At 35.8% G+C, this 13,213-nt stretch overlaps 1 protein-coding gene across 1 annotated transcript in view; it reads right to left on the reverse strand.

The window, feature by feature from the left end:
• The window catches only part of LOC132543020 (neprilysin-like), a 57,438-nt gene that overhangs the window by 13,325 nt on the left and 30,900 nt on the right, over positions 1–13,213 (reverse strand). The window contains exons 4-17 of the mRNA XM_060206474.1: positions 12,168–12,230; positions 11,461–11,622; positions 10,656–10,739; positions 9,883–10,091; positions 8,501–8,680; positions 8,054–8,140; positions 7,661–7,794; positions 5,461–5,554; positions 4,819–4,947; positions 4,512–4,610; positions 4,057–4,134; positions 2,619–2,722; positions 1,283–1,341; positions 609–660 (exon numbers count right to left, since the gene is read on the reverse strand). Of these exons, the coding sequence (XP_060062457.1) occupies positions 609–660; positions 1,283–1,341; positions 2,619–2,722; positions 4,057–4,134; positions 4,512–4,610; positions 4,819–4,947; positions 5,461–5,554; positions 7,661–7,794; positions 8,054–8,140; positions 8,501–8,680; positions 9,883–10,091; positions 10,656–10,739; positions 11,461–11,622; positions 12,168–12,230 (1,534 nt within the window). The remainder of the gene's footprint in view (positions 1–608; positions 661–1,282; positions 1,342–2,618; positions 2,723–4,056; positions 4,135–4,511; positions 4,611–4,818; positions 4,948–5,460; positions 5,555–7,660; positions 7,795–8,053; positions 8,141–8,500; positions 8,681–9,882; positions 10,092–10,655; positions 10,740–11,460; positions 11,623–12,167; positions 12,231–13,213) is intronic.

Genomic DNA, 13,213 nt, shown 5'->3' on the forward strand with positions numbered 1-13,213 from the left:
TTTCCATGTTACAGTTTGTGGTACAGTTTGTGGTAGGTTTGTCGGTAGCTTTCATGTTACAGTTTGTGGTAGGCTTGCCGGTAGTTTTCATGTTACAGTTTGTGGTAGGTTTGCCGGTAGTTTTCATGTTACAGTTTGTGGTACAGTTTGTGGTAGGTTTGACGGTAGTTTCCATGTTACAGTTTGTGGTACAGTTTGTGGTAGGTTTGTCGGTAGCTTTCATGTTACAGTTTGTGGTAGGCTTGCCGGTAGTTTTCATGTTACAGTTTGTGGTAGGCTTGCCGGTAGCTTTCATGTTTCAGTTTGTGGTAGGTTTGCCGGTAGTTTTCATGTTACTTTATGAATAACGAAACCTTTTTATTGTTTATTTCATAACAATATCCATCCCATATTCTTCCGGAAATAAACATTCCAAAAAGATAAAGACGTATCAGCACGCAATATAATGAGATTTTGCCAGTGAAAACACAGACTATTGACAATTAAATTTCAACTAGGACTAAAATAGACAACATTTATCTTCGGTATTTTACTAAAGCTTTCAGATTTTTTTCCTGTGATAAATCAGACATTGGCATCTCCTTTCTAATACGATATAATTGACTTACTTGGGGTAACCTTTGTAGTAGAACGGTGGCTGTAAAATCCCTGCCGGGAACACTGTAAATAAAAAGCCGATACATAAGCAGTGCTTGATGATCATGCCGAAGAAACGTTTGATACCAGCGTGATATCTATATAACAAACCCAGATTATTTGGACAATATTTTCTTATTTTACAATTGACATTAATCCTGTGTTTAGATGACGATATTCAAAGTTTTGAACATCTTATCTTATTTCTATTGAAACTAAAAGTCAAATATCGACAAAATCTTTATTCAAAATCGATGAAATGAAAGTTAAGTAGGGACAAAATAAATATATATTTTATTTGCTGTGTGGGGTTAAAATTTCAAGATGAAGTCCGTCCAAATTTTGCACCAACTATTATTTCTATTCTATTGAAATGGCTCCTTATTCCTAACCAAAAACTACCGAACCTAACACAGGGATATATTCGTTTCTGTAAACATGAAAATATTATCCCCTGTCTGATACTGACATATACGTTATTACAAGGAAAACAAGGTCCGTCTATATTCACTTGAGAAAGAGATCAAGCATGATATTTTGGCCTCGCATCGATTGCCGCTCGTATTTTCGAGAGAACGATGAGACTGAACACCGAGATCAGATGTATATCTCAATTACATTACAACACTTTCAATACAAAACTTACTAATCTGATTTTTCGTAGAACTATAGAAGGCGTTGACAATGGCGGGTGTTGTTGACCATCTGAAAAAGAGAGCAAGAAGGCCTACATTTTATGACTTTATTGGGTTTTCGAACGAAGCGGTCGTGCCATTAAGGGCCATTAAGGCCACAGACGATGGACACCTGACCCTTGGAGAGGCCGCTTGTCATATAGATTTTTAACAGACTGTCGTGAAGCTATTTTATAGTGAGACAGCTAGTGGAATCTGATAGACAGGCTATCAACACCTCAGTTCTGGTAACGTATTACCCAGCTTCATTCGTCTACTAGTTTGTCTTCTCTCCGTTTGAAGCTTGGAGTCCAGAATCACATACAATAAAGTATTTTAGTATAATAGTACAACAGAATAATATAGTATTTAGTCAATATTCTACAGAAGTATTACATACACATAGTGAGTGGGACAGCGCTGTGTAAAGGTTTAATGTTTATTTAATCTCTTTCTAATTAAACTGGTTGATTCTCTATCACAGAAAATAGAGACGGAAAGTCGCTTTATTTAAGGCACAACGGGAGATTACTCTGTCGGGTAATAAAGTTGGCCAGCCGCTGATTCCGAACAAGATAAGTCACCCAGATTGATGGTTTGATTGTCAAGGAATTAGAAATACAGATGTAAGCCAGAAATGCTTCGAAGAGAAGGGGAGATAAGTGCACATTTGCAATTTTTATCACGAGTTTTATTATGGTCTATTGCTAAATATAATTAGATTTGGGCTTCAAATTAAAAGACGTAAATTATTGATTATCGAGAAATGTTTCCAGAAGGTAACACATTTTTTATCTTATGTTGAAGGTCACACGTGGATGTTGATAAAGGTCACAGTTTAGAGGCTAGCAGTCTTGTTCTGATAACGTTAGTTGTTCAATACATATAAATATACGATCTTAAATGAGTTTTCATTCCGTATAACATTTTTGGAACCAGTCTTTGAAGTTTTTATCTGAAATAAGAACTTCCAGACGATTTGAAAACAAACTTTCATGGAATAACTCAGAAAAGCTACTTCGTGACAGGTGATCTTAAAGTCAAAATGTGGAGGACAAAATCAAATGGAGGCAGCCCTTTTGTTGCACCATCTTCAATTCATGTGGTTACGTCATTGTCCATATTATGACATCATAATCGATTTCTGGCTGGCGCAGCCAATGAAAAACGGTCCGTGGTATATTACACCAGTGACACATACGTAAAAATATTACCTGAGCACTGAACTACTGGGCTTATAGGATAACACATTATTTTGTTGTATAAGATACATTTGATGTGACAATTTTTTTCAGTCAAGTGCCTTACCTGCTCTTGTCGACGGGTTCCCGTAAAAGGGCCATATTTGCCAGTGCTATGCTTTTGATGTTCTCCAGGACATTTTCAAAGTATTTATCGGCGTGGAAATAAACCTAGAAAAAATCCAGTTCATAACATCCATTTTTGTGTAGATATAGGTAAACATACGAGGCATATCAGACTGTACAAAATAATATAGTTGATAAATTTCTTTAATACATTTAGGATATTTAATAGTGTCTTTAGTTATAACAAATATATTTCACTAGTGTGGCTAATATTTTGGTATCTTCGAGTGCGATACCAAAATATTAGCTACACTAGTGAAATATTTGTTATTTCTGAAGAAAACTATTAAATATTCTGTTTATTACATTTTCATCGCAAAAATAAATCAAAACAATGGCAAACTTAAGATAACTATAAAATGGGTAAGTTGACCATGCTTTTTCCAGACGCTACTCACTCATTATACAACGATGTTGTGCGCGGCAAAAAATAGTCCATTTTATGAAAAATCAGTAAAAATGTACAGACTCGTAAATAAATCATAATGAATGTTTATTTGTGTTTTGACATGGATTTTGTAATTTACTGATGTCCCCTATACACAATAAAATGGTTTAAACGTTAACTGAAAAAATAAAAACAATGTTTGATCTATTCTTCCGCGCATGGAAAAGTATGGCGCCATTCTAGTCGCTGTCACTATCAATGACACAGATTCTTTTAAAATGCCTTGGTCCACACTCAAGACTCTCAGAACGGGGATGGGTTTAACCACTGATAACATAGTTAGAGTTACTGGCTTGTATCGTCTGCTGACTGCTATGAAAATGGAAATTTAGATTTGTACCGGGCTCTCTGATCGGTCAATCCTCAAAGTGAAAAATCCTCACTAGTGAAAAAAAAAAAAGTGATATTTTTCACTAGTGAAAAATATCACTTTTATCAGTTTGAGATATCCCTATATTTCACTGCTACAAATGTAATAAAACTGTGAAATAATGCATCATACAGCAGTTTCGACCTTCTAGGGCTTGTCAGTGATGGTAGAAGGTCGAAATAGAGGCGTGGTGTAGCTGTACTCATTGTTCGGGAGATAATTCACCGATTACAAAATTAGCTAGTCTTAGAAACATCTTTAATCGACTGTCAAACACTTCAACTTCTTTTGTGCATATAAAAACAGTTTTTACAAACATGCATCTGACATGAAAAATGTCAGGCAAATTAACACAGTAAAGATAGCGTTTCCTACACATAAATTGATGGCTTAAGTGAAAACATCAGACACTTATGTCAGACACAAAGCTTCAAGCCTGACAGATGCAAACATATCTTGAAATTTTACAGCATTAAATAATGACCAAAACTTTCTATAGTGGTCCTCGAACCAGGTCAATAAAGGTTAATGATAATTTTACTCGGGTTAATAAATACTTACGTTTCGGTAGTCCTCGTCTAGCGCGGTATCATTAAGTATATAGGATGGGTAACCAATCTTCTCAACGATACCGTCAGCCTGTCAAAATATCGGAAATATTGGTTCATAACTGTCACACTTCTCTCATTCTGTTAAAATTATCAAAAATATTGGTTCATAACTGTCACCATGCCGTCCGCTTTCTGTGATGATGGAAAATGATTTACAGTGTAGTTTATAGTTGTCACAATTCTACCGATCTGTTAAAATAATTCGAAATATTTGGTTTAGAACCGTTAGGAAGTTTAAGTTATTTTTCTCAAATTAAGTCATACAATACGAAGTTTCTTGAAAAGTGAGACATTTTTTACTCTCAGAAGTAATGATTTACTAATATTTTTAAACTTACATACTCAGTTGTCATATAATGCTTACTTTCCAGATCACAATGTTTTCACTATATTTGTATATCTTACCTTTTCTTCTGCCACTTTGCGCGTGTAATCGTCCATCCATACAACTTCGTGGAGAAGCTCGTTGAAAGCGATTCGAATGTCGTGTATCATATCAAGTGCCTAGCAAGACAACATGAGATGAATTAAATAAAAAGCTTATTCTTTCGGAAATCATAATTATCCCGCATATCATTCGCCGAAAACATGCAACACTCTTACCCACATCTTTGTAGGACCTGCCCGATGTGAAAAGGGTTATTAATTTAATGTATCGAACACAATAGCAACGTAATCAGTTAACTGTATATCAAATATCTAATTGGCTTACCACTTTCTTAGCCAGTTCGTCAAAGTGTTGCTGTACAAACAATCTCCCCACAGCATTACCCATGTTGTCATTGACGTAACTCACACAGTCCCGCCATCTTGATCTCTCCACTTCCGATCCGTATATTTGCTATATAGATATGTAAACATGACGACGTAAATATTTTATATATTTATATGCAAATATGAAATAGACATGACGTAAACATGACGTAGACATAGACATGATGTTTGAATGACGTAGATATGGACATGGCGTTTGCATGACGAAGACAAAGACATAATGTAGACATGACGTAAACATGACGTAAACATAGCCATGATGTATGCATGACGTAGACATAGCCATGACGTAGGCATGTAGACATAGCCATGACGTAGGCATGACGTATTATCGAATTATCAAACCACAATCTTCTCATTCGTTTTAGCAAAGTGTAGCTTTGTTGTTTTTTTTTTAGTTTACTTTTATTCAAGTGCCGTGTTAACCATAATGATAGTATTATTCTCAATTTGGTGTTGATCAATATTTACTATAGATAATTAAAATGACATAAAACACGATATTTAATTTAGTTAGAGTCCCCCTTATAATGTCGTGCACAACATTAGCTGGAAAGTTTCCTACGTCCTTTTAACCTACTCTATGGTATTCCTTCCGCAAGTCTCTGTATTTAGCAGGTAGATTCATCATCCGGTTCATCATTATCCGCCAAATTAAGTAGTTTGCCAGTGTTCTACAAACAAATGATCGACATGTTTGATAAAAATATAAGATACAGGTAGTTCTGGTAATAACATCAAAACAGAAAAAAATAAACACAAAAACAAAAAATACCAACGTTAGCATTCTGGGTAAAGACTGGACGGCACGGCAATGGAAATCAAATTTAGGCAGAAATTATATGAAACGTGTGTGGAATTAGTTATACCATTTATAGTTCTGGGAAAAAACGTTTTAGATTTAAATTGGAAGAAAACGAGCAGACGACAGATCGTTTCTGCATAAGCGCACCTGCCTTTTCGCCGCAAATTAGCTAAAACCTAAAAGCCATGATGTATTGGAAGCTAAACAAGTGATAATCCTGATATATCACTGTGACTGCACTTTGTACACAATTAAGCTAATTTGTAAACATGTAGCGACACAATGATGTAACTGTATAACATGATTACGCCAGTGAGATAAAGCGTTGACTACGATGGACCAATCTCCTTGTGCTGGAGAGTTACATAATTGGCTCACGTGATCTACGTGATTCGCTACGTGAATTAGGAAATTAATAAACAAGGCATACCTGATTAGAGTAATTGAAGTAATTAGGTTACGTAAGATAATCAATAATTCTTTAAAGTCCGCCATATATCTTGGCTAATACTACTGGAACCTGTGTACTAGCCTTGTCTTCTACGGTATCACTGTTAATCCCCCCGGTTCAATTGTGATATTATTGCGATGAAATTGCAGCAAAACAAATTATACACAAATTGATTACACAATTCAATACAAATTTAGTATTATAATTTAAGTAATTAATGAAACTGTATAATAAAGCTATTTCTTCCAACAAAGACTCGTCAGTGATGCTGAGGGCCTAAAGGAGGTTTGTTAAAAATCAAAATGGGCTTAAAAGTGTTAAATATGGAGAATTATTTACTTTATGATGTCGGCACATTTGAATAATATCATACATATCAAAACCAGCCCCATGAAGAGACTAAATATTGTTGAATGGTATAATAGTGCTGCCTCGTTTCCATATCATTTTTGACATTTTTGACAGAGGTAGAAAGTGTTTGCTAATCACTCACTACAAATATGGAACACCTCCTCTCTCTCTCTTCATCCCCCTCCTCTCTCTCCCTCTCACCCTCTCTCTCCATCCCCCTCCTCTCTCTCCTACTCTCCTCTCTCTCTCTCTCTCTCTCTCTCTCTCTCTCTCTCTCTCTCTCTCTCTCTCTCATTATTATTATTATCTTAGGTCTTCAGACTACATTACAAACTATCTTGACTAACTTTAAGTTTAGCCACAATCAATAGACTCTAAGCAAGACGTTGTTACTGTAAGGTTGCCGTACCAACCCCTGCACGAAATGGCAATTTTAAAGTTTGAAATATTCCATTGTTTATATGAATATGTTTACCCTAATATCAACTATACTTCAACTCGGAATGACTCTAGCACAAATAGGAAGTGATTTATCATCCTGAGTCATTTTAACTAAGGTTAAGATTGGTGATACATATATAACATATGTTTAACTATGTATTCTTATCTGTATTCACGGAGAAAAATTAATTGAAATATAATTTAAATAATAAACTTTATTTATTTCACAAAAATTCCGAAACAAGTTTTTCCAACTTATATTAATCACTCTTGTTGGCTCGGATGGAAGCGCGCGAGGGTCTTAGTGTGGGAGGAAACCGGAGTACCCGGGGAAAACCCACGTGGTCGGGCAGGTGACCCCATACCTTTTCACATCCATTCCGGGAATCAAACATATTTAATAATTTGAAAATCGATAATTAATGTGTAGGTCACTGCGTTAAATAACAAGATAAAAGTGTAAATATTTCGATTGGTAAATATCATGTTATGACATAAGGGAACCACGTTTCCCAGAATTTACTGGTTTTTATGCTGTGACGTAATGAAGAAGAAAATCAACGAGAATCGAACGAAGAGGTTATGCTCTTAAGAAATTAAAGGTTGCGGCAAAAACAAGGTATACTTCTTCCTCGATCCTAACAAATGTTTCATTTTACGGTAACGTTTCATATTCTGCAGTACTTTTCAGTACTTTGGTTTCAGCTCAACACCTTATGTCTGTATTCCTACCTCCCCGGCGTTTCGTTAATTATCTCCACCATTTGTTTCAGGTACTCCGGGGCGTACACCACCACCTCCTCCAGCTCTGTAATGGTGATGTTGACTTGGTCAAATATAGCCCTCAGGTAACGCATCCACTCAAACTGTGACGTAAAAAATGACGTCATATTAGTTAAAAATACAAAAAAAAAGTAAGAAGCACGTGCAAAGAGGGCAAAATGATCAGTAGTACTTGGAAAAGAAATGAAATGAACAGTTGTACGTTCATAGAAAAACAAAACACACAACTTATGGCATTTTCGTTGCAGTTAACATGTATGTCACTGCCCAATATGGTTTGTCTGGGAGACAAATACGTACATTTCTTTATTCTCTGCCAATAATGGTCTCTAGAAAACTCACCCCTGGAACGATTTGCTTTAGTCGTCTGACCGTCATTCTATTGTACAGTTTCTCGTTGTCCCGTCTGTGCACCTGTGGTACCGTGATCTGTAACAAAGGGCCGTCTTCATCAAACAGATGGTATATATACATGTCAGCCATCAGTGACCTTAGGGGACAACTTGTAACTTATTTTCAACAAAATATGTAAATTTATAATGAATCCACAACGACGTGGTATTGTTCAAACTTAAAGTCGGTGTCGTGTTTGGATGTAAATTAATTATTTTTTAGAACTCAACGAGTCTCACTTATAATTCAATATGTGCTGCTTGGAAGCAAAAACGTTTGTCATGCGCTATGTGTGTTCGCCATTGTTGGTGATTTTTAAAATAAAATCTTGCTTAAAAATCAACTAATCGACTGCCCATTGATATTTTCCTTTTACTTATCAGTACAGTTACATACATTCGCTAGTCGTATCTCCAAATCCACCATTTCTCGTATATCATCTTCAGCAACCGTTTTATTGGCGCCAAACACCATAGCAATGGCGATTGCAAACTCTTCGTAGACCACGACATCTGGATCATGGCGACCCTTGGTGTAATAGTCCCTGGAAGGCATCCCGAGGTCGGGCTGATCCAGCTGGGGATTAAAAAGGGTCTAATATATCAAATACATAGTGATGACTTATTGTGGCTTAAGGGCTGGGGTTGATAACCGCCATCTTGATTTTGTTGCTAGGAAACAACGTCACATGACGTAACAACGGATCCAAGATGGTGGTATGGAAATCCCACCCAGTCATCTTTATCCAGAATTAACCCACAATAGTTGGCATAGTGTAACTTTGTTTTCTTCTCTCACCGCAAACTAGGGTGGAGTTAGATGGATACCTTATCTATATAATATGGACACCTTACCTATATAATATGCACACCCTACCTGTATTATGTGGACACCCTAATTGTATAAGATGGATACCTTACCTATATGATATGGACACCCTACCTGTATAATGTGAACACTCTACCTGTATAATGTGGACACCCTAACTGTATAATGTGGACACCCTACCTGTATAATGTGAACACCCTACCTGTATATTGTGAACACCCTACCTGTATAATGTGAACACCCTACCTGTATAATATGGACACACTACCTGTATAATATGGACACCTTACCTATATTTTTTGGAAACCCTACCTGTATAATATGGACACCTTACCTATATAATATGCACACCCTACCTGTATTATGTGGATACCCTACCTGTATAATATGGACACCCTACCTGTATAATATGGACACCCTACCTGTATTATGTGGATACCCTACCTGTATAATATGGACACCCTACCTGTATTATGTGGATACCCTACCTGTATAACATGGACACCCTACCTGTATAATATGGACACCCTACCTGTATTATATGAACACTCTACCTGTATAATGTGGACACCCTACCTGTATAATATGCACATCCTACCTGTATAGTTTGGACACCCTACCTGTATTATGTGGACACCCTACCTGTATAGTTTGGACACCCTACCTGTATTATGTGGACACCCTACATGTATAATATGGACACCCTAGCTGTATAATATGCACATCCTACCTGTATAGTTTGGACATCCTACCTGTATTATGTGGACACCCTACCTGTATAGTTTGGACACCCTACCTGTATTATGTGAACACCCTACCTGTATAATATGGACACCCTACCTGTATTATGTGAACACCCTACCTGTATAATATGGACATCCTCCCTGTATAATATGGACAGCCTACCTGTATTATGTGGACACCCTACCTGTATAATATGAACACCCTACCTGTATAATATGGACGTCCGAGTTTTTGTCATCAGCACTAACCCACTGGTCAACCAATATCTTATTATTGTAGAGTCGTAGTTTGATGAGCAGTCCAGTCAGGTCAAACGTCTCCTCCGGCCACGTACCGTTGACGAACGTCACGGGCCAGCCTCCCAGTTCCTCGATCAAGTTAATGGCTGGCTCCAAGCCTCGCTCCTCTATTAAAGCTGTCAGCAATTATAACATGGAAAACACTTTTAGCAACGTCACCAATAAATCGTGGAACTCTGAAGAAGGATTTCAATATGTGTGTCGGATCTTGACCAATGTCCATCGAACGTTCCAGATATTGTGTTATGAATATATAAACAAAACCTGATATGGGTCCCATAAGATAATTTTTTTAAAAATTCTGTTCGCGGTTTTTTAATTGGTCAACCAAGGACCAATGAAAGATAATTTTATACAATGGTATAAAGACCTTCATTTCTAAAGTGATCAAGTATATAACGATAACAGATAAACCATTTTAATCTAATCTAGAATAGAACTGGTATCATGATACTGCCGTATGAATAAGGAAAAAATCTTTTATAAGGTTTCATGAAATAGTCTTGTATACGTTGTTTATAAGTAGTTGTGACATTTGACCTATAACATTACTCATTCCTACGTTTGGTTAATAGGAACCAGTCTGAAGGTTCCTGAGATGTCTTGTACAAAAGACGTAGTAAATCTGATACATGAACCAAACAGTATGCTGATCTTATCGATATGGTTAAATAACTCACTCTCATTGAGACAGGAATGGTACAGGTGTTTGGCTTTCTTGGAAGCTTCACATTCGTCAGTTGTCACTGGAGACTCCAATAAATCTACAGATACCAATATCACATAACTGTTCTCACAAAATCACATCTAAAACGAGATTTCGTAATACTATCAAAATCTTTCAGATTGTTTGGGATAAAAGTAATTCAATTACGGCGTTAGCCTTTTGTCACAGCCTTTGGAATTGGCTGTTACTACCGATCCTAGATTTCTGATTTGTGGAAATGTTCCTTGCTTTCTGATTGGTGGAAATATTCCTAGCTTTCTGATTGGTGGAAATGTTCCCAGCTTTACGAAATTATCCAAAGATTTATCAATGACCTCTAGTTATTATTATATGTGTCGGAACAATAGAAACAGACGAGTAGAGCTATATTGTATACATCGTTATTCTCGAGGGTTTTTCTTTAGTTTATTTTTTTATTTGTTTGTTTTTCGTTCCTTTATTGCTGTTTTAATGTTAGAAAATTAAATTAAATACTTTGTTGACTGTTTTTTTCGTGATCAAAAACGTTTTGTCCTACCTTCAATCTTTTGGTAAAACCGAGTAAATTTGAACCCTCGAAAAAAACTAATTTTACAGATTGATTTTATCGACAATGACATAATAACCGATAAAAAATATAGCAGTCGTTTTAGTTCAGGTGATAATCATAGCATTAATATGTTGATTTTATAATATATTCCCTAACACTATGGTTAAACTATGATATCGGTTTGTGTGGGCGGGAGATGCACGTTACAGCACGTGACCTGATTACTTACCTTTCAGGGTCACATGTAGATCGTCCCTTAGTTTCGCGAATGTGTTGTAACTAGGTCTGTCGTCAGGAATAACGTTAACTTTATTCCAGGAACCGCACGCAAACTCGAAAAAATTATCACACGGGTCTACCTCCTGGTTCATCCCTTGTAGTAACCTGGCCGCTGTAACATTTCAGACAAGTTTAACAATGATACTATCACAGTACAAGAAAACATTCTCACTGGGCTGGGTTTTTCACCCTCGTATAAAGCTTCATTTTTGCCCAGTGTTAATTTCGCCCTACAATATGTAAAGCGTAATTCTCATTCATTTTTAAAACAGTCGAACATCAAAAGCTTACACATCAGTGAACGTCTGTGTTATCTCTTTCATCAAGTTTTCTGGTACAAATAAACTAAAGTTAGAATTGGAAAAAAACGTCTTCAAAAATATTACTGACAATTCACTGTGACGTCAGTATGCCAAAATACATCAATCCGTGGACAGATAAACATTTCTTAATATATACAACATTTTGAAAAGTGGTTTATAGCGGAAAAAAAATTTAAGGGAGTTATTAAATCTTTGTAAATGAACTGAGAAAATTTGATACAAAATTTGGTCCTTAAACCCTTTTTTCATTACAGTCTCATGAGGTAGCAAAGTCGCTTTTTAGTCTTTTGTAACTTAAACATGAAGCTGATGATTTCAATAAATAAATATATACCTGCTTTAACACAATCCTGTGACAAACAGACTGTATTGGTAGCGGTAAGTAATGAAGCGCCACCTGCAGGAAAAAATCATTAACATTACACAATGTACCTGAATCGGACCGCTCTATCGCAGACTTTTATTTGAAAATTCTATTATGGCGATCTATATTAATCCTATATCAGTCTGTCCTATTAATATCTCTATTATATATACATAGTTTTTACTTTTCAACTTATATGTGATTGAATTTTCTTAATTATCTCCCTAGTATAAAACGCCATATTCTGAATAAAACTAACCTGGTATAAAACGCCATATTCTGAATAAAACTAACCGACATTCATGATATTCTCTCAGTTATCTCCCTTATATTTAATTTTATTCCTTAATTACATCATCTCTTTACTATGGTATCCATCGTGAATAATCTACCTTGTTATTTTAGCGGTCTGGATTATTTCAGTTTAAGTTAGTTTGTTATCGCCTAAATTATCTCCCTTTTAACTCTGATCATTTGAATTACCTCCCCGATAAACTATTTATCATTTGAATTACCTCCCCGATAAACTATTTATCATTTGAATTACCTCCCCGATAAACTATTTATCATTTGAATTACCTCCCCGATAAACTATTTATCATTTGAATTACCTCCCCGATAAACTATTTATCATTTGAATTACCTCCCCGATAAACTATTTATCATTTGAATTACCTCCCCGATAAACTATTTATCATTTGAATTACCTCCCCGATAAACTATTTATCATTTGAATTACCTCCCCTGATAAACTATTTATTTTCTGAGTTATCTCCTTTGGTTTTTTCCTCTTAATTATTTCCATTGCAAACCATTTATTCCTTTTATTTATTTCCTCATTTTATGTTTTCCTTTCTAATGATTATCTCCCCTTGTTATATATTCTTTTTATTGTCTCCCCTGAAACTGTCCCTTACAGTGACTATATCCTTTGTCTTTTATTCCTCCTCTAAATTATATCCTTTGTGTACTACACTTTCTTTGAAATTGACTCACATGGAAAAAATTCCTTTAAA

Source organism: Ylistrum balloti, unplaced genomic scaffold, assembly GCF_031769215.1.
Source record: "Ylistrum balloti isolate Yb309-2 unplaced genomic scaffold, AGI_CSIRO_Ybal_v1 Utg369734, whole genome shotgun sequence".
NCBI classification, from domain to species: Eukaryota; Metazoa; Mollusca; class Bivalvia; order Pectinida; family Pectinidae; genus Ylistrum; species Ylistrum balloti.